At 35.4% G+C, this 23,343-nt stretch overlaps 1 protein-coding gene across 1 annotated transcript in view; it reads right to left on the bottom strand.

Moving 5' to 3' along the window:
- LOC126888578 (uncharacterized) overlaps positions 1–14,770 on the bottom strand; it is a 66,501-nt gene extending 51,731 nt beyond the window's left edge. Inside the window, exons 1-2 of the mRNA XM_050656927.1 lie at positions 14,341–14,770; positions 10,748–12,759 (exon numbers count right to left, since the gene is read on the bottom strand). Of these exons, the coding sequence (XP_050512884.1) occupies positions 10,748–12,759; positions 14,341–14,770 (2,442 nt within the window). The remainder of the gene's footprint in view (positions 1–10,747; positions 12,760–14,340) is intronic.
- Between the last annotated feature and the right edge of the window lie 8,573 nt (positions 14,771–23,343).

Below are 23,343 nucleotides of genomic sequence, written 5' to 3'. Positions count from 1 at the left end.
TAGTATCATTATACACCCAAAATCGACAGTTTCTCTGTTATTTCAAGCTGAATACACCGATTTGAGCATGCAAAAAAAAAAACAAACTCTTCTTACCTACCATATCCCTCTTTGTATTTTATCTAGAAGATTTATGAAGGAACGAATCTCTTTGTTTTATAACCTAGAGAAATATGTTATGCAGTTTTTTGTTACATGCATAGTTTTTAAGGTATTCGCAAATCCGTCCGAAAAGGTGTAATTTTCAATGAAATTGGCCAATTTTCAACCACGAATAACTCAAAAAGTATTGAGTTTTCAAAAACTAATCATAGAACAGTTTTTGCTTAAAATTAGGTTCCCTAGCCATTTCCGTGGCTATTTTAACCAAAACATTTTTCACCCCCGAGAAGGGGTGGGAACCACCCCAAGATATAAACGCACATCGGCATACGGTAGACTTTATTTCTTGAGCTATTACCCACCTACTGTGAAAATTTCAAGTAAATCGATGCAGTAGGATGGAATTCGGAGCCAAATACCCTAATTGGCTGCCCTATTATTCCACTTCACACCATTACTGCATCGCCTCTGTATGTGTAAACTTCCTGAACATGTTATAAGCGTGCTACATTTCCAGATCTTTTCCACATTCATTCTCGACGCGAATCTGAATGAAATCCAAATCTAGATTCGTCGGAGAATAAAACTAAAGCTCAATAATTTGCATTCATATCATGTTTTGATATTTTTGATACCACTCTAATATTAGAGCTAAAAATTTGTCCTGAGCTGCAGTTTTAACACGCTCAAATTCTGGATGACATTAGGCTGGACTTCCAGTGATACAAAAACGCCACCACAATTGACTTGTAACACTTTGGGAGATTCCCATGCACTCAGCTACATTAGTTTGTCACATGCGACATTGAATAGGGCCTACGCCTACAGCCCTGTTCGTCTCATCCAAAGTTAAATGACGTCGTTACATTATAAAAAACAAAAAACAATATTTTCAATGCACTAACTAAACAAAACTTTATAACATAAACAAAGTCGAAACTAGCAGAATATTATTTATTGCAGTATAAAATCTATATTTTTTTACTCTCCTGTCAGATATTTGTCTCTGTCAGAATATTGCACAATAACTATAGTGTTATTATCTACCAACATTACCAAAAATTTACTTGTGATAGTTAATGCCTTTGAAACATTCATTTTGTTCATTAATGATGATACTTCAGAGATATACCTATCAGCGATATATTTTTTATCAAGTCTGATATTTTGTATCATAGTAAATGCAATGAGAGCACATGTGAATGTTCTGTTTTTTATTCCTCTTTTAATATCAGCTTGGAATATAAACCGGAATATTCACATAACCACCATTTGTTTGAAACTATCGCTATACAGTGTAGTGCAAATGAAAGGAATAAATTCGTTATTTCGTAAATCGTAAGTCAGTGACTTAAAAGAAAAATCCTGATATAGGTTGATTTTTATTTTTAAATTATGATTTTTTGATATATATATATCATACTAGTGACGTCATCCATCTGACGTGACCACGTAATCGATGATTTTTTTAAATGAGGCTAGGGGGTCGTGTGCTAGTCCATTTCAAAGATTATTCAATTATTTACTCAGTAATATAAACATTTACATAATTATATATACAGGGTGGCCAATTTTTTTTAATTAAATTAATTAACAAAAAAAGAAGAAAGTACAGTAGAGCGTCGATAATCCGAACCCTGGTAATCCGAACTTTCGCTAATCTGAATGCAAAAAAATTTATAAAATTCAAAAAATATGTTCGCAGACCGAATTTTTGGATCTAATATGACAATATGGGCAAAATATGACCGCGGATATTTTTGTTTTGTTTATGCAGAAATACATACAATATATTTGTTTATTATGCTAGTGTTTTATTCCTTGTAACTAAAACGTATGTACATATGTACTATGTTTATGAGCTTTGTATGTATTTTGAAGATATGTTCGATAATCCTAACTACCCCTGTACCAATTAGTTCGGATTATGGACGCTCTACTCTATGTAATTTATTTAATTCAAAACAAATTTTACCTCTGTCAGAAATCAGAAAATAGTTATTTGTGGAACAGTTCGTGAAGTATGCTTTTTGCGAAGGCACGCGATGTTTAGAGCACGAGCGACAACGGAGCGAGTGCTATACATCGCGTAAGTTCGCAAAAAGTACTTCACGCACAGTTTCATACAATATTTTATCTATGATGAACAAATAAAAAAACTGTAACTCTTCGTCACTGGAATTTATCTCAGTTCTACAATTTTTAGAACTTTGACATTTGAAAATTCTAACTTCTTTCAAACCACAAAACTATCAAAACTTTTGTCGTAATTTATTGCTCATTATGTCATCACCATGACAACGCGAAAGTTAAGGATATTTGATTATATGTGTGTCAAAAACAGTGCGAAAAAGTAACTCCCATTTAAAATACATTGTTACTTCACGCACACTTTAAACACTTCACGCACTGCTATCTATAATGACAGTTTTCAAAAACTAAAAACTTATACATAATAATATGACATAGAGTAAATAAAAATCTTTATTTTACAAATAAATTGCTTTCGCTTAAATTAAATGTTCAAACTTCCTAGAGGCTTACTTTACTTTTTCGTGTCTGGATCCGACTACAGTTTTTCTGCCCAATATCGGGCTACGTCTACACCCTTTGTATTTTCGAGCCATAAATCATCGAAGGTGGACTGTGATGGGCAAAGTCTGCATACTCTCACATGCTCCACGCTCTGTATTTCCCCACATTCACAAAGTGCGTCGTTATCTGTCTTGATGACCCATTTAATAAGGTTCTGTTTTACAGGGGCAACACCTGTGCGTATTCGGTTGAGTGTCCGCCAGGTTCTCCAGTCCAGGTTCATTCCATTAGGTCGTTCTGGATGTAGGGGGAACAGTTCGGGTGGTTCGACGCTGATATTTCTCATAAACCTTTTCCTTGATTTAAGTCGGCTGATTCCTGGCGGTTCGTCAAACCCGTATAATTGGTGCCTTTCATCGAAAGTTTGCCTGAACTTCTTCACATATTGTGAGGCGCATCTACGGTCGTCTGGTGATGCGAATCCAGCTGCCCGGTACAGTAATGGTAGAGGGGTAGGCTTCATACAACCGGTAATTATTCTACATGTTTCATTTAACGCCGTGGTGATTTGTTGGGCGTGTCTAGATCTACCCCAGACGGGACAAGCATATTCCCCTGTTGAGAAACATAAGGCCTCAGCTGTTGACTTTAAGACCTGGGGGTTTGCACCCCACTTGCTCCCTACAAGTTTCCGGAGAAGGTTGTTTCTCATATAAACCTTTTGTCTTGTGCTCTGATAGTGGAATTTATACGTTAGTGACCGGTCTAGTATCACTCCAAGATATTTGGGCCTATCAGTATGTTCTAAGCGTTGTCCCTTCCAGAAAACCTTCAGTTTTACATGCGCTAGATGGTTGTTGAGGTGGAATGCACATACTTGGGTTTTAGTAGGGTTTGGCTTTAATGTGTTTTGTTTGTAGTAAGTTGACATCATGTTTAAAGCTTCTTCCATTGTCGACTCTACTTGTGTGAGTGTTTTCACTTTATTGGTGTAGATGTTAAATAGGGACGGCGCCAGAACGCTTCCTTGAGGTATGTGGCTGGCAGCATGAACATTGAACTTAATAGAAAGGAAATGTTTATTTGTGAAATAAACATTTTTTTCTGTTTTTTTTTGCAACAGTAAAACGTATTTTGAAATTAATAATGAATTTTGAATTTTTTTGGACACGCTGTATAAATTACTCTGTTAATAAATACTCTGTTAATAATAAATCTACTGAATAGAGAATTGAATAACCTTTCAAAGCAGCTAGCACACGATCCCTATTTTCATTTAAAAAATAATTGATTACATCACCACACTCAGATGGTTGACGTCACTCGTATGATATATTAAATATTATGCCAAAATATCATAATTTGAAAATAAAAAACAACCTTTGTCGGGATTTTTTCTTGAAGTCGCCGGTATACGAAATATTTACCATCATTCGAAAATGTATTTTGCACCTTCTTCTTCTTAACGTGCCCTATCAAGTCCCCTTGACGTTGGCGATTAACATGGCGAAACTGTCTCTGTCTCGAGCTATTCTAAATAGGTGTTCTGCTTTCTTTATTCCTGTCCACTCCCGGATCTTCTTCAACCAAGAGGCCTGCTTTCTACCAATTCCTCTGCGTCCTTCGATTTTACCCATCATAATAAGTTGAAGAATATTATACCGATCTCCCCTTACTACGTGTCCAAAATAGGCCATCTTTCTATATTTGATGTTATCAAGCAGCTCGCGGGTAGCATTTGCTCTCTTAAGGACTCCCACATTTGTCAGCATAGCCGTCCATGGTATTTTTAGAATACGTCTGTGCAGCCACATTTCAAAGGCCTCCAAACGGTTAATGGTGGATATTTTGAATGTCCATGCTTCGACACCATACAAGAGGACTTACCAAATGTAGCATTTAATCATGCGCTTTCGAAGTTGAAGTTGCAAGGTATCATTACAGAAGAATTACCTCATTTTTAAAAATGTCGTGCGGGCTATCTCGATTCTACATTTTATCTCTTTATCTGGATCTAGTTGTTCAGTAATATGGCAACCCAGATATTTAAAACTGGGTACTCTTTGAATTATATGACCATCAACATATAACCGTGAATCTTGATGGGCCAAACGGCTAAATACCATGTATTTTGTTTTTGAACAGTTTATATTTAGGCCAAACTCTCTTCCCACTCTGTCAATGGCATTTAAAAGGTGTTGTAATCCATTCATATCATCACTTAAAATAACTGTATCGTATTTTGCACCATACTGTATAAAGGGTGCGGGATTCCTGAGAGGAAGTCCAATTATAGGCCTAGATCCCGCGTACCAAAAAAAAGTTGATTAATAGCAAGCTGAAAATTTGTTAATAGCTTAACGGTGTCTAGTCGGACAAACGTTGATGTATGGGAACACTGGAACAGGGGAAGATTTAATTGTAGAATAAGTTAAAAATTTGGAACGTCAGACTACGAAAACTTTCCATGTATTTTGTCGGACAGAACTTCCAATTGATTTGTTACCCTTCTTTCGTTAAACTCTCATTTAAAAATTAGACTGGTATTTGTCACCAACTGGGCATTTTAATAAGTTCGACACGTAGAACATGTCAAATGACACCAATTATGTTGGTGATAAAAAGCGGTCTAAATTTTGCATTAGAGTTTATTGAAAACGTAAAAAATCAATTGGAAGTTCTGTCCGACAAAATACTTGGGACGTTTTCGTAGTCCAAATTTTTAACCTGTTCCACAATTAAAACTTCCTACGTTCCAGTGTTCCCATACATCAAAGTTTGTCCGACTAGACACCGTTAAGCTATTAAAAAATTTTCAGCTTGCTGTTAATCAACTTTTTTGTTACGCGGGATCCAGGTCTATTACTCATTTGTCGTAAGAGGTAGGACTATAATAAAAAAAATATTTTCAAACATACAGGCCCAACCGTATAATACGATACTGTCAATAATTGACAGGGTGAAACAAACTTATCTTTTTTTAATGGATCACCCTGTTCTACTTTTATCTTTTTGAATTCTGCTCTATCGATGTTTTCTTTAGTGAAATATAAGGTTTTGTAGTATTATCTCAGGAAGTTTAAAAGATAATTGCGTTTTTTTATTAATTTGGTAGCAATATTTTCACCCTGTAGAATTGTAGGGATTTGACATCAAAAAATCTATTTATGTTCACATAATTTTTAACATAGTTAGTCTAAAAAATTTAGCCTATTATTAAAAATTATTAAGATAGCGAAATGTTTAATTTTGGTATACCTACAGAGTTTTCTTAAAAGGAACACCCTATATTTTAATATTGTACTGAAGTGCTATTTTATGATACCTTTTTACTTCTTAATAAATATGTTAAGTGATTATTTAAGCGAACCATTAACTGCAACAACGAATACGTGAAATTTTATTAGGTTGGCAATGAAAGTAATCAATCAAAAATAATTTTTCCAACAAAGATAGATATTAATCTAAACTGATCCTTAATTTATTAACATTGAATGAGATATCAAAATACTTAAATAGTTAACATTGTTCGTCTGTAAAATACTTTTTCTACGGCCTTGCTAAAGAGCCACTTTCACGCACGCATTTCGTTTCCGAAAGTTGCACTTTCCCGCAAGGCGTGCGGGAAAGTAAAATACCTTGTAATATGCCATTATATAGTTATTTTCCTAACAAGTGCAGAAAGTCATTCTTTTCCGCACGCGACTGCAGTTTGCCGAACGACGCGAAGCGGGAGTTCGGCAAACAGTCGAGTGCGGAAAAGAGACTTTCTGCAAGAGTTAGGAACAATATTTTTTCTAAGAGTCTTTAAAAAATTACCAAATCTTAATCAATTAATTTAATTAATATGAAAATATATACACAAATTAATTCTTTGACAAGGTTGTCAAAACCAAACTTTCAATATAATTAGTTAGCATGACGACGATCTTGGTTTCCATGACGATGATTCAAAACGACTGTTATTGTCTACCGATTTGAATTTCGAATATTATGTCAAAATAATTTTATTTCATAGAATTGTCGCGTTAATTTCGTTAAAACAGGAACACAGTAAGATATATTTGAAATAAATTAGTAAATAATATCTAAATATTAGTTTATTGCATGTATTATAATTACTTTAAGGCCATATTAACATATCTAAATTAACACGCGTGCGGAAAAGAAAAACCGCGTGCAGAAAAGTAACACGCGTGCGGAAAAGTGAAACTTTCTAAACTAAAACGCGTGCGCGAAAGTAGACATTTTTTCACGCTCGTAGAAAAAGATATTGTAATACATTCAAATTTATCTTATTGTATTCATGTTTTAATGAAATTCGCGCGATAATTCGATGAAATATAGTATATTGTGCAACAAGTGCAGAAAGATACTAATTTCTCACGAGTTTGAAAAGTTGCGGTAAGAGCGCAAGCGAGTGCCGCAATTCAAACGAGTGAGAAATTATCTTTCTGCACGTGTTTCACACTATACTTTTTCTACAAGCACAGTTTTTCCTAAAAATAAAAATCACAATTTCCAAACGACGATTAATTATAATAGGTACCTATGTGATAAATTTTAAACTGTATTTAATTAATACCTACTAATCAATTTAAATTCCTTATACCTAAATAAATTACACAGAAATCAGTTAAAAAATTAATGCACTGCCTTAATTTGTTTAAATTTAAACAGTTATTACACATTATTGACATTATATTTATGCAGTCACGGATTTACACAAAACCTACTTCATTCGACGTCTCTTGCACAGGTTGCTAAATCCTTATTGGTTATTTGATAATTATAAAATGTTTAATAAGAATAAAATTGTAAAATAAAACAGTTGTAACATCCATAATTTAGTTTCTATGCTATAGTTAAATATAAAAATTGTCTTATAGGATATATATTTGTCTAAAATTTAACCACGGATGTAAACAGAATATAACGTTACTCAGAATGCGGTAGTCCACGGATGTAAACAGAATATAATGTTACTCAGAATGAGGTAGTCAACTGTGCAGAAAAGAACTTTGCGGCACAGAAACGTCACTTTGCGGCACAGAAACGTCACTTTTCTGCACACTAATGTCAAATATCTTAGACTGTGAGAAAATATCAAGTTTGCTAACATAAAACCGTGCAGAAAAGTGCACTTTGAATAGTGGTTGTAGAAAAAAATTATTTTGACCTAATATTTAAAAGTCAGATCAGTAGACAATTACAATGGTTTTGAATCGTCGTCATGGAAACCAATATCGTGGTCGTGGTAACCCATTATATTAAAAGTTTGGCTTTGGCAACCTTGTCAAAGAATTAATTTCTTCTAAATAAAAATTGATAGGTATAGCTCTATTTTTTGAGGCTTTTTCCAAACGTACGGCCCTAGAAAAAATATTGTTCCTAACTCATGCGGAAAGTGTCTTCCCCGCACTCGACTGCTTGCCCGAACTCCGCTATCGCGTCGTCCGGGTCAACGGCAGTCTCGTGCGTGAAAATATCACTTTCCGCACTAGTTAGGAAAATTACTGTTTTCTGCGGCCGTGTTAAAAGAGCTACTTTCAAGAACGCATTTCGCTTCCGAAAGTTACAGTTTCTCGCACGGCGTGCATGAAAGTAAATTTTCCCGCACGGCGTGCGGGAAAGTAAAATACCTTGTAATATGACATTATAATATATTATAATACATGCAACAAACTAATATTTAGATATTATTTACTACTTTATTTCAAATTTATCTTATTGTGTTCATGTTTTACGAAATTAGCGCGATAATTCGATGAAATAAAATTATTTTGACATAATATTTAAAAGTCAGATCAGTAGACAATTACAATGGTTTTGAATCGTCGTCATGGAAACTGAAGAAAAATACTACATAAATATTTCGAGAGATTAATTAAATTATTCTCGGAAAAGTATTTCCAGGCGCTGGCTCAAAATATATAATATTAGTTTAGACGCGCGCACCTTTTCTTTTACACTAAAAAGATTCGTTGATCTCGATTTAGTTTATAGGCGTTCAAAGATAGTTATTGGTAGAAATAAACAAACTCACCCTGCGCTGTGGTTGCTTCTGGTTGTTTTTTCTTATCTGGCCAGATAGGTATCCTTGTGTAGCTGTTTGAGGTAACCTACATACGGTTTGCGAAAAACTGTTTTATAAACACATAGATACGCGCACTATTTTACGCACTTTTGGCTCAGTAAAGCCGGTAGAATTTTTTTGGCGGTAAATTTTTCACGTGGATGACGCGGACCCGTTAATGAGAAGTGTTTTTAGTTATTCACTCCTCGAGATTTAAGAAGAAAGTGATCGATGCAACGTGGTTAAGTCTTTTCGGGAAGGGAGGAACGCTTCGCGCCAGAAAAAATAATACTTATATACGCCGCTAGAGTCTGCGGTTCACTTAGGGGTTATTTTACGAGGGAGCGTCTGAAATTATTATTTTGGACGCTGGTTAAAATTTGTATTTTAACATATTGCCGGGGGGCTCCATGAGCGAGTACGCCTCTGGTTATGTAGTAGTGTTAATAATATAGAAAGTGAAATATAAAAATTGAAACATTCTGAGATACCCTCGTAACAACTAGTGATTTTTTTTTTTTTTTTTTTTTAGCTAAGTAACATATTTATTATAATTAGTATCTAACGCATAAAGGATTGAAAATCAATAAAAATTAATGAGTTTACCTAAACGACTAACCTAGAAAGACAAAAAATTAAATAAAAATTACTGAACTAGTAATTGCATGGTAATACTGCAATCTTTCTAATAGCTCGCAAGTAGTCGCCGTTGGCGGAATGAACCCTGACTGTGCGAATGAGATTGTCCCTACCAGGGAGTACCTCGGTCACTTTTGCCAATGGCCAAAGTAGAGGAGGTGTATTGTCGTCTTTTAATAAGACAATATCACCTACTTGTACAGGATTGGTAGGTACCGTCCATTTTGGTCGGTGTTGGAGAAGATTCAAGTAATCCACTTTCCACCGTTGCCAAAAATTCTGTTGGATCCGGCTCACTTGTTGATAAATAGTGAGACGGTTTTGAGGTATATCAGAAAGTGTAGGCTCAGGAGGTGCAGTCAAGCTCTGTCCTACTAAGAAATGACCTGGGGTCAAAGCTGTTAGGTCATTGACGTCATTAGAGAGTTTGGTAATAGGTCTAGAATTAAGGATAGCTTCAACTTGACAGAGAATTGTATAGAATATCTCAAAAGTAAAGTGGGAATTCCCAATCAACCTATATAAATGGTACTTAGCACTCTTGATGCCAACTTCATGTAGTCCGAATTGAGAGGGATTACGAGGAACGCCAAACTTAAATTTAATAAAATTCTGGGTACAGAAGTCTTGAATTTGACGAGTATTATCCTGATTTAGAAAAAATTCATGAAGTTGTTTTAATTGATTACGACCACCGTAGAAGTTGGTCGCGTTGTCTGACCAAATGATGCTGGGAGTTGACCTTCTAGCGATAAACCTCTTGAGGGTAAGAAGAAATGCATCAGCAGACAGTCCAGTGACCAGTTCTAAATGAACACATTTGGTGGTCATACAAATGAAAAAAGCGATATATACTTTATAGAGTTTAGCATTTTTTAAAGGCGAGGCTTTGACAAGAAAAAATCCACCATAGTCAATGGAGACTCTTTCGAAAGGTCGGCTAGATAAGACACGATCTGGATGAACATCTGCCATTTGTTGAAAATAATTAGGAGTCATGAATCTAAAACAATTGATGCAATTATGAATGACTTTCTTGGTTTGTCGAAGACCATCAAGGGGCCAGTATTTCAATCGTATATGAGATAAAGTGGTTTGTGCGCCTGCGTGGCACAGCTTTTTGTGTTGCTGTTCAATCATCAGAGCAATAATACGATTCTTAGAAGGAAGGAGAATTGGATGCTTTTGTGAATAGCTTATGGAAGCGAAACGTAACCTGCCACCTACTCGTAACAGTTTATCATTTTCATCGATAAAGGGATTCAGGGCTCTGATGGCTTTATTGGAGACAGACAGCCGTTTGGACAATTCATGAATCTCCTTAGTGAAAGAAATGGATTGAATATACTTGAGAACAAGGCAAGTAGAAAATTCAATTTCCTCCACGGAAAGTACATCAGTATCTATAGCAGTGTGATTTGATTTTGCTTTAAGATTGGAAACAAATCTAAGAACATAGGCTAGGGATCTTTGAATTTTTGTGAAAGATGAACAACGATTAAATAAATCATCCAAGGTGTCATTTGACTGAGCAGTAACAGTGACATTTAAGGAAACTTGATTTTTTCTTAATTCAGGTAATTCCCCATTCCATTTTTTAATCTGAAATAGTGAGTAATCGATTTCCGGTTTAATTAGAAATTTCGGACCATGAAGCCACAGATCAGTAAGTTCAGCATTAGAACAAATAGATTTTGCTCTGGAGGGCAGATCCGCTGGATTTTGTTTCGACTCAACGTGGTGAAATTGATAAGATTCACTGAGGGAACGTATCTTTATGACTCGAGACTGTACAAACTGATTGTAGAGAAACTTAGATGTAGTTACCCAGGTCAGGGCTATTGTACTGTCCGAGAAGAGATGAGTTTCAGAAATTTTTAAATCTTTCTGTAAGATACCTTGTGAGCGGTGAGTTAACTGGATTCCTAATAGAATGGCGGACAGCTCTAATCTTGGGATAGTTAGTTTGTTTTTTAGGGGAGCGATTTTTGTCTTGGATGTGACAAGTCTCACCGAGACGGTAGAGTCGTCATAAGTGACTCGGAGATACACGCAGGCAGCGTAGATGTCCTGAGAAGCATCACAGAAGGTAATAAGCTGAGTTAAGATAACCTTTTTATCTAGGACTAAGCATCTAGGAAATTTTGTTAGATTTATGGATTGGAATTTCGTTAGAAGAGATTGCCAATCAGAAAGAATTTTATCATTGGTAATGGGGGTGTCCCAATCTAGTGACAATGACCAAATCCTTTGCAACAGAAGTTTTGAATATACAAGAGTTGGTGAAAGAAGCCCTAAAGGGTCGAATAAACGAGAGACATAACTAAGAATTTTTCTCTTAGTAATTGGCGATGTTACCTCGCATACAGGAGGCTTGAATGAAAAAGTATCCTGATCAGGTGACCAAATAATACCTAATATCTTGTCTGAGGAACCAGCCAGGCTTAACTTAATTTCTGGAGTTGGAATCAACTTATGTTTTTTAAGAAATTCTGGATGGTTCGAGCTTAATTTATGGAGCTGAAAGCCGTGCTTACTCAACAAGGAACTTAACTGAAAGTGGAGAGTCTCAATTTCTTCTAAATTGTTACCACCAGATAGTACATCGTCCATATAGGTAGAGTTGAGCAAGGTTTTTGCCGCAGATGGATGTGAAATTGCATGAGTATCAGCAATGTGTTTTAATACACGAGTGGCTAAGAAAGGGGACGAGGATAAACCAAAGGGTAATCGGTTGAAACGAAAACACTGAAGTTTGTCATCCTGTTTATCCCTCCATAGAAAGTTGAGAAGGAAAGTTTCTTGTTCATTTATGGAAATTTGCAGAAACATATGCTTAATGTCAGCTGCTAGTATATACGTGTAGTGGCGAAAAGTGATTAAGATATCAAAAAGTTCTGGTTGCACCGTGAAGCCTTTATCTAGAACCTGATTTAAACAAATACCTGATGTGGACTTGTTGTTGGGATCAAAGACAATTCTCACGGGAGTGGTGGAGCTTGTTTTTATTATAGGAAAGTGAGGCAGAAAATAATTGAATTTTCCGTCAAAATTTCTTACTTGAAGAGGAACGTCTGAGACTAAACCTTGAGAATGGTAATCTTGAATAATTTTAGAATAGCTTTGCAACAGGACAGGGTCTGAATGCAATTTTTTCTCCAAATGAAAGAATCGTTTTTTAGCTGTGATAAAGGAATTTCCCATGTGTAGGTCATCAACAGAGTGTTTTAAGTTTAGATTAACTTGATATCGACCTGAAGGCAAAATCTTAACAGTATTCAGAAAAAGTAATTCAGATGGATGATTTTCAACAGATTCAGAAATGGGAGGGTTGACTTCTTCGGATTCCCAGAATTTTTGAACAATCTGAGAGAGATTTTCATCAGCGGTTTGAGATTCAGGCGATTCTGGAGTAGAAGACAGTGTCGTACATGTAACCAAATTATTTACATATTGAGAGGTACCATGCTTGCTTTTTATACAATTTTCAGGAATGCGGCCAGAGATGATAAAACCGAATGTAGTGTTCTGCAGAATTGGTAGACCAGTACCTAAACGAATAATTTGACCGAGTATAATATCTCCATAGTAATCAGCACCGAGTAAAATATCAATGTCTGAAGTGATATGGAATTGAGAGTCAGCTAGTTCCATTTCTTGTGGAATTTTTAGTTTGTTGGCCATAATTGGCAATTGTGGCAGACAGTTTGTAATTTTAGGTAGAATGGAACAAGAAATGTCCAACCTTGAATCATTTGTGGAAGAATAGATAGTCAGATTAGCGGTTGATTTGGAAACCGAGACAGTTTGATTTACTCCGGTGATCTGTAACTGCTTGTTAAAGGTGGGAGTGCTTAGCTGATTAATAAGATTTTGTGTAACAAATGTAACTTGACTTGCTTGATCGAGAAGCGCCTTTACATAAATTCTTTTCCCACTGGGGGCAAGGAGGTATACCTGTATGGTACTTAGAAGGACAACAGGTGTGTTGACCGTATTAGCTGACAACACGTGTGACATAGAAGATTGGGATGGGTGCGTGTTGTCTCTATCCTGATTTTGTGAAGAAGAAGGTCTATTATTTGAATTAGTTAGTTCATTGTACGTGTTTGGATTTATTGGATCACGTTGGGGAGAAGAAGAATTTTTTCTCATATCAAAATGTAAATAGCTATGGTGCTTGCCACCGCAGTGGGAACAAGTTGTCTTACTTAGACATTTTGGAACGGAATGACTTGAACCAAGGCAGTTATAACAGAGATCATGTTGTTTGACGAACATGCTCTTGGCTCGTGGTGTGAGTTCTTTGAAATCCCTACAGATGTAGATGGAATGGTTACCTTTACAGTAGGGGCATAGTCTAGACTTAGAATTATTGAAGGAGTTCGTTTGTTGGTTGTCGTGTTGGTTATTAGTGGTGTGATATGAATGTCTTACTTCCTTGGAAGTTTGTGATTTGTAATTATTTTGGGACTTGGACGAAGAAGAAGATTGCAGATTTTCCAAATGGTTGGCTCTGATATTTATATTTGCTAGAAACTTTGAAAACTCTATGACCTTGTCAGCATCAGGGGCAAATTCCATTGAACGCAATGTGGCTTGGTCAAGCTTCTGTGAAGTAATGTGAATTAGGATTAAATTTAATAATTCATCGGATGTCTTATTGAGATTAAGCAAAGCCTTGTAGCTATTTGAAACAGAAATATGAAATTCTCTTAACTGGGAGGAATTGGCATGATTGTTCAAGGGTTTAGCTTCAACAATGCCTGAAATTAGATCTCTAATAAGAATGCGATCATTAGTATATCGAGCTTTCAGGGTATCTAAGGCGATGGTATAATTAGTCTCAATCAATGGAATATTTTCTATTAAGCGGTAAGCATCGTCCCTGAGTAGATTTCTTAAGTAAATAAATTTTTCGATGTTAGTGAGGGTTTCATCTTGATCAATGATGCTGAGAAAGGTTTGGTAGAAGAATTGAAACTCACTTAATTTTCCGGAAAAATTATTGATACGAAGTTCCGGGAGCTTGACAGTTCTCTGTTTGGTGGTGGCATTTTGAGTAATTTGACTAGAAGGAGACGGGACATTGGGATTTGGGACACTAGATATTTCAGATGTTGTAGAACTTGTAGGTGGAGTTAGGAGGCTTTCGAGTTTTTCCTCAAGTAAAGAAATGCATTTATAATATTTTTTTACTATCGGATCTACGTCTTCAGTAGTAGCTAGCTCTGCAGCGAGAAGATTAGTTGCGTCATTATAGGTACGAAAAGCATCTCTGAGTTGACAAAGTATTTCCTTAATCATATATTTAGTTAGAGAAGCTAAGTCAGTTTCTACACTACTACATAATCTAGTTAAATCTAATTTACTGGCAGTTTTGGACCTCGTTAATTTGTTAATTTGTCCCTGTTCCATTGTGATAATTTATTTTAATTGGTAATCGATAATAAATGTTTAATAAAAAAAAAAAAATTATTTAAAGATATATTAAAGTCTTTTTTGTAAAAATGTGTAAAAATTATCAAACGCACCCCCGTATGTCAGTGGAAAATTCTTTAGCGTTGTTAGAGCAAAGTGATTTGTACGTGTTGTGACGTAGGTGGTTTCTTCGTAGTACCACCGCGACCGATGGAATATTCCGTTAAGTCGTAGGGAAAGAATAGAAAACGAAAATACCGTTATAAGATGGCGCGCGGCGAGATTTTGCAAATGAAAAGAATTTTTTCTTTTTTACAGAAATTAGAAATGGCTAATTATCCGGCTCGAAGGACCACTAGATACCTATGAAGAAAAATACTACATAAATATTTCGAGAGATTAATTAAATTATTCTCGGAAAAGTATTTCCAGGCGCTGGCTCAAAATATATAATATTAGTTTAGACGCGCGCACCTTTTCTTTTACACTAAAAAGATTCGTTGATCTCGATTTAGTTTATAGGCGTTCAAAGATAGTTATTGGTAGAAATAAACAAACTCACCCTGCGCTGTGGTTGCTTCTGGTTGTTTTTTCTTATCTGGCCAGATAGGTATCCTTGTGTAGCTGTTTGAGGTAACCTACATACGGTTTGCGAAAAACTGTTTTATAAACACATAGATACGCGCACTATTTTACGCACTTTTGGCTCAGTAAAGCCGGTAGAATTTTTTTGGCGGTAAATTTTTCACGTGGATGACGCGGACCCGTTAATGAGAAGTGTTTTTAGTTATTCACTCCTCGAGATTTAAGAAGAAAGTGATCGATGCAACGTGGTTAAGTCTTTTCGGGAAGGGAGGAACGCTTCGCGCCAGAAAAAATAATACTTATATACGCCGCTAGAGTCTGCGGTTCACTTAGGGGTTATTTTACGAGGGAGCGTCTGAAATTATTATTTTGGACGCTGGTTAAAATTTGTATTTTAACAGAAACCAATATCGAGCTAACCCATTATATTGAAAGTTTGGTTTTGACAACCTTGCCAAAGAATTAATTTTGTGTATTTTCACTTCTAAATAAAAATTGAAATAACTCTATTTTTGTGGCTTCTTTCCAAACGTACGGCCCTAGAAAAAATATTGTTCCTAACTCATGCGGAAAGTGCCTTCCCCGCACTCGACTGCTTGCCCGAACTCCGCTATCGCGTCGTTCGGGTCAACGGCAGTCTCGTGCGTGAAAATATCACTTTCCGCACTAGTTAGGAAAATTACTGTTTTCTGCGGCCGTGTTAAAAGAGCTACTTTTAAGCACGCATTTCGCTTCCGAAAGTTGCAGTTTCCCGCACGGCGTGCGTGAAAGTAAATTTTCCCGCACGGGGTGCGGGAAAGTAAAATACCTTGTAATATGACATTATAATATATTATAATACATGCAACAAACTAATATTTAGATATTATTTACTACTTTATTTCAAATTTATCTTATTGTGTTCATGTTTTACTGAAATTAGCGCGATAATTCGATGAAATAAAATTATTTTGACATAATATTTAAAAGTCAGATCAGTAGACAATTACAATGGTTTCGAATCGTAGTCATGGAAACCAATATCGTCGTCGTGCTAACTCATTATATTGAAAGTTTGGTTTTGACAACCTTGCCAAAGAATTAATTTTGTGTATTTTCACTTCTAAATAAAAATTGATATAACTCTATATTTTGTGGCTTCTTTCCAAACGTACGGCCCTAGAAAAAATATTGTTCCTAACTGATACGGAAAGTGTCTTCCCGCACTCGACTGCTTACCCGAACTCCGCTATAGCGTCGTTCGAGTCAACGGCAGTCTCGTGCGTGAAAGTATCACTTTCCGCACTAGTTAGGAAAATAACTATATTAACAAAAACACAAAATATACCTAGTGCTCTCTCACTTTGACACTAAAAATATTTAAAAATTTGACATTACACTATTTTTTTAGTTTCAGGTGCTTTGATATTACCAACAGTTTGTTATAAAAAGGAATCAATATGGTTTTTCTGCTAGTAGAGTGTAACAAAATATGCTAAAACCATAATAATTCATCATTAGCAATTCTCTGATAGACGACAACCGCAAAGAGAAACTTTGTGGTTCTTGTGTTTGAAAAGTTTACAGAATGGTTTCAACGGATTAGACACGTAGATTACGAGAACCGTCGCGTCGTACTAATATTTGAATTTTTACTGACACTGATGTTTCTTTACATTGACATTTCTTTACTATTCTGATGTTTGAAGACGTTGCAGAATACAGAAATAATTTTTTATTTGCAACTATCTCGGTCAATCGTTTATGTATTTTAAATTAGGAACTCGCATATTAAAGCACTTTTTAAGGTACAACTTTTATGTGAACCATTTTCTCTAAAATGCGAAACAAACCTTTTATATATATATATATATATATAACAGCGCTAACAGGCCTTATAGGCCTATGGCTTCTAAATTCTGGATAATATTTCTCCATTCTGTTTGGTCCTCTGCACTCTTTCTCCAGTCCTTCACCCCGATTTCTTCCAAATCCCTCTCTGCAGCCTCTAACCATCTCTTCCTTGGTCGACCTCGTCTCCTTTTTCCCAATGCTCTGTCATTCAATATTCGTTTGACGTTTCTAGTTTCTGGCATTCGAGTAATATGTCCCAGCCATCTAACTCTTTGGGCTCGTATTTTTGTCGTTATTTTTGGTCTCCCATACATCCTCATTACTTCTTCATTTGTTCGTCTCCTCCAGGTTTTCTCCGCTATCTGTATACCTCCAAAAATTTTTCTCAGGATCTTCCTTTCCCATATCTGTATCTTCTTCTCCTCTTGTTGATTCATTACCCACGTTTCGCTCGCATACAACACTGTGGGCCGTATTATCGTTTCATACATTCTGATTTTCGCGTTTGTTGATACATTTTTTGCTTTTAATATCGTGTTTAAGGCACCCACAACTCGACTTCCCTTCAATAATCTTTTATCTATTTCTTTTTCTTCCCTTCCAGTACTGGTTACAGTCACTCCCAGGTATTCGAATTCTGCTACTTCCTTAAATTTATATTCATCTCCTTCTCCTTTCATTTTTATATAGTTATCCTCTTTATTTATATCTCCTTTCATTACCATGTATTGTGTTTTTCCTTGGTTGATTCTTAATCCATACCTTTTTGCTTCCGCTTCGAACTTTTGGAATATTTTTTGGAGATGTTCCTTTGTTCTTGTTAGGATGACCAGATCATCAGCGTAAGCTATAAACTGCTGTCTCTTGTTAAATATGGTACCGCTTGTATTAATTTTTATCCTTCTTACTATGTGTTCTAGTACCAAGTTAAATAAGTCTGTAGATAGAGGGTCACCCTGTTTCAGTCCTTTATTCACTGTGAATTGTTTTGAAAAATTTCCTTCCAGTGTTATCCTGTTTTTTGTATTGTTGAGCGTCATTCTCACTAATTTAACCAGCTTTCCTGAAATACCCAAGGATCTCATTGCTTCATATAGCATATCTCGGTCTACTGAGTCGTAAGCCTGTTTAAAGTCAATGAACAACATGTGTAGTCCCAAATTTTGTTCGTAGCTGTTGTTCTGTATTAGTTTTAATAAACATATTTGATCTGTTGTTGATCTTCCTGGTCTAAAACCTCCTTGGTATTCTCCAATGATCTTATTTACCTCCTTTTGCAATCTATTTCGGATGATTTTTGCAAGTATTTTATAGGCCACTTCTAATAGCGATATTCCTCTATAATTTTCGCAACTTGTTTCATCACCTTTTTTGTAGATTGGACAGATGAGTGCATTGTTCCATTGTTGCGGCATTTCCTCTTTTTGCCAGACTGTTAATATTAGTCGGAAAATTTTTTCTTGCAGCTTTTCTCCTCCTACTTTAAAAATCTCTGCCGGAATTCCGCTTTCTCCTGCGCTTTTGTTATTTTTTTGCTTCAATATTGCTTCTTTTACTTCTTGTAGTGTAGGTTCTTCTTCACGTTGTTGTTCTGTGTTATCCTGTTCATGTTGTTAATAGTTCTTCAAAATACTCCGCCCATCTGTTCAATTTTTCTGTTGTTTCTCCTAAAAGCACACCGTCTTTACCTCTACAATAACTTGTTTTACTCTTTGCAGTTCCTCGAGATTTTTTTACTTCTTGGTAGAAATTTCTTATTTCTTTGTTTACGTATGATTCTTCTATTGTTTTCAACTCTTTGTCAAGATGTTCTCTTTTCTTTTTTCTGCAGATTTGTTTTACTTCTCTTCTTGCCATTTTATATTTTTCTGTAGTATCCTGTGTATTATTTTTGTCTTTTTCTATTTTTGCTTTATTTCTACGTATCAATGCTATTTTACAATCCTCGTCAAACCAGTCTCTTCGTTTCTCTGCTTGTACTTTTCCTAGACATAGTTCCGTTGCTTCTGTCATCGCTATCTGTATATTCCTCCATTCTTCATCAATATCTTCTGCGGTGGGGTAACGAAGTCTTTTATTTATCTCTGCCACAAATTTGTTTGCCGTTTTTTCTTCTTTAAGTAATTCTATCTTGTATGTTAATCTTTCTTTTGCTGTTCTTGGGTTTCTTGGCAGCTCTTGTTTAAGTTTGGCTATCGTTAGAATATGATCGCTATTGGTATCTGCCCCTCTGTAGCTTCTGGAATCGGTAATTGCTCTGATATGTTTACTTTCTATTAATACGTGGTCTATCTGGTTTTTTTTACAAACCTTTTATAGCCAAAAAAATATTTTTTTTCACTTTTTACGATTGTTTAAAAAAAGCATAATAAGCTGTACGTCTCCAAGGTTTTATCATCAGCTATCCCTAACATAGGTTTTAGAACCTTCAAAAGCCGGTATCAAATTTGTACGTAAAATCGATCATTTTTTTACGGATAGACTGGGGTATATCATGTTGTGTTTATTTTGAAGTAATTAAAAACTGTGTTGTTTTGCGTTTTAGGTTATATTTGATACTTAATAAGATATTCACAAAACCATAACATAAACCTACTTAAGGGGATAGGCGCGAAATATTGATCCAATGCTAGTTAAATGCATTCATTTTTTTCGAGTCTTGAGAAAACTAATAGGTATTTTTAAACAATTTAAACGCAGAATAAAAGATACCATTATTACTATGGGCCAAAAGTTCCTGAAAACTTCTATAATATTTATTTTAATAAGTCACAGGGGTGAAAAAAAATGACAAAATTTAGTTCCATATACACACAACCAAACTTATATGGAATCATCTGATATTTCTTATTATTTCGTGCGAATTTAAAAAAAAAACGAATACACGAAGTCAAACAATATTTATTTTAAAGCAATTTAATAACAAATACATAACAATTAAACAAACCAATAAAGTATTTAAAAAACAAATTGAAACTAGTTTTTTTAGAGTCAATACCATAAAAAATTTAAATGTAAAACGAATAATGTTTAGATCGTTTTTATTTATTTTTTTTTTGTTTTTTTTTTTGGTAGTCTGTGTTATCACCTATAGTCCTTATGCAAGCTTCAGTTTGTGTGGGCACGATCCTAATCTAAATACCAACATTTTGTTGTGGTAGGTTGCTCAATTCTTCAGGAGAAACTTGTACTAGCCATGTGGCGTCTTGTTTATTACCCCGGCGAGCTCTAATTTTTGTTTTAAGCATGTCCCACAAATACTCTATAGAGTTAAGTTCGGGTGAGCAAGCAGGCCACGCCAAATAATCAAGATACCTTCTGCTTCAATAATATCTCTAGTCACTCTAATAATGGTATGTGGAGGTCCATTATAATGCATGATAATGGACCAAATTAAATTTTCTCCTGTTAAACTTCTCCAGAGCCTAACTACAACAATAATATCAACATATCAGTGAGCAGTTAAAGTTGGTTGGAAGAAAATTAAAGGAGTATTTTTACGGATCACAATTCCTCTGCAGAACATTATACTTCCCCTTTTAGATTTGTGAACAGGTCTGACAGTTTTCGTTCTTTCTTGTCTTCCTCGACCTCTAAGTACACGATTTCGTGGGTCATCTGATTTTACACAAATCCTGACTTTTTCTGAAAATAGCACATTTTGTCAATTCCCAATGTTCCAGTTTTGGTGGTGAAGACACCAATTTAGACGATCAATCTTGTGCTGCCTGGATAACTCGGGAACCCATAACTGTCTCCTGATGTATACATCTTGGCACGAACTCTTCTTTTTGTCGTTTTAACTGAAACAGTTACACCTGTAGCTTCCAAAAGCTGCCTCTGGAGCTGCAGGTGAGAAATAGTTGGGTGTCTTCCAGCTGATTGGACAATTAAATGATCGTGGGGAGTCATTATTACTTGTTGGCGACTTTCCCTTGCTTTAATTTTGAGCTTTCCTAGTTCCTGCTACCTAGCATAGCTTTTGGACAGAACCGACGAATGCCCTGTGTTACGCCTAGCTCTGCACCTATATCCCTCTGAGAACAATACTTGCTCCATAAGACCAATAATCTTTCCCCGTTGTAAGTTCTATAACCCCACATAAGGCATATTTTCGTTTTTGGACGCAAAAGTTAGTTTATTTATTTTCGTTCAATTTGCAACTTAAGCAAATAACCTATACCGTACCGAGCTGTACTATCTGATTGTCTTATCGATTTGTTTATTTTCAATAAAAACCTTTATTCTTCGCAACAATAACAAGTTTTTTCAAAAGAAATAAATATTGCTTTTAAATATATGGTGATTCCACATGAATTTGGTTGTGTATATTTAATTTCAAATATTTCATTCAAAAGAAACTTTTTGTTTATTCTAAGAGAGTTTCATCTGCGTTAATTTTTTCATTCTGCGTTTAAAATTTTCAAAAATATTTATTAGTTTTCTCAGGATTCGAAAAAAATTGATGCATTTAAATAGCATTGGACCGAGATTTTTCGTCTATACCCTTAAATTAGAGATAGTAAAGACACATAAACTTATCTACTTCAACTATAACTAGAACTAGATCTCAGTAGCGATTTTTAGCGTATTGTTAAAGGTCACAGCGTCTCGGGATGAAAATTTAGTTAACCGGTCAGTCACCTTTGCGAATGCATTTTCATCCAATCAAAAAACTCATTCCTTTAAGTTGGTGTGATGATGCTGTTGCTAAATAAAGTTTTTACACATAAAAAGTTACATTCCCAGCAAAACTAAACAAAAGGTCTTATCTCAAGACATATTGTCTGAGATGCCGATAAACTAACGGAACATTAAATTAAATCCGAATTTGTTCATAACATTTCCTGGTTTTATTTTGCTGCACTTGATTGAAGTAGACTGGTTTCAACGATAAAAGACATTCTATTTCAGCAACTGATATACAGAGTTGGACTCTGCTAGTGACATGTCAATTATAGGTGAGTTTAATATCGGTTAATGCAAGTTTTTTACATTTTCAATCAGATAAAGAGTAAAAAATCCAATGGTTTTTATCTCTGGTGTCTGCTTACATCCCTGTCTTGCAAGTATTAAGAAATAAGGTAATAATTAAAATAATTTAAAGTATAATTTACGGCTTTCCGACTGTTTTGGATTATCGCTAGACACTCCACAACCAATGATAGACTCTACTATACAGCATAAGAACAGTATAAATATAACTTGCTCTAGTAATCCAAATATCTTCTTCTTCTTCTTCTTCTTCTTCTTTTTTATAGACATTACTCTGTCTGTTTTTCAATGTGCCTCTAGTAAGTTGTCATTCCATCGTTTTCGTGGTCTTCCCACTGATCGTCTTCCTATTGGGGAACCGTCTCTCGCCGGCCTTACTACTCTATTTGTTGTCATTCGGCTTATGTGGTCGTTCCACTCTACTCTTCTGCTTTTCACCCAGTTATTAATGTTGTCCACCTTGCATCTCCTTCGTATATCTGCACTTCTAGCTCTATACCACAGCGTCTTACCATCGATTTTTCGCAATGTTTTCATCTCTGCTGTTTCTAGCATTCTTTTTGTCCTTTCTGTATCAGGTCGTGTTTCTGCCGCGTATGTCATTATTGGTCTGATGACTGTTTTGTAAATTCTGCCTTTCACTTCTTTTCCGATGTTTTTATTTCTCCATATTGTTTCATTCAGGCAACCTGCGACTCTGTTTGCTTTATTCACCTGATCTTCCACTTCTGTTTCGAGCTTTCCGTAACTGCATAGTGTGATGCCTAGATATTTAAACTCCATGACTTTTTCTATTATTTGACCATCCAGCTCTAATTCACACCTTATTAGATCTGCTGTTATAACCATGCATTTAGTCTTTTTTGGGGAAATTAACATGTTAAATTTTCTAGCGGTTATATTAAATTCGTGCAGCATACGTTGTAAATCATCTTCACTGTGAGAGATGAGTATTGCGTCGTCTGCATAGCAGATTATTTTAAGTTGTTTTTCTCCCATTTGGTATCCTTTTTTTGTTCTTACTTTTTTTATTATTTCGTCCATGATCAGGTTGAACAACAGAGGACTTAAAGAATTTCCCTGTCTTATCCAATTACCAGCTTCAATTGGGTCAGTTAGTTCTTCATCTACTTTTACTTTTATTGTGTTGGTCTGGT

The sequence above is a fragment of the Diabrotica virgifera genome, chromosome 7, assembly GCF_917563875.1.
Source record: "Diabrotica virgifera virgifera chromosome 7, PGI_DIABVI_V3a".
NCBI lineage: Eukaryota > Metazoa > Arthropoda > Insecta > Coleoptera > Chrysomelidae > Diabrotica > Diabrotica virgifera.
Note: the sequence above shows the minus strand (reverse complement) of the source record. Positions and strands in the feature narration are given on the sequence as shown.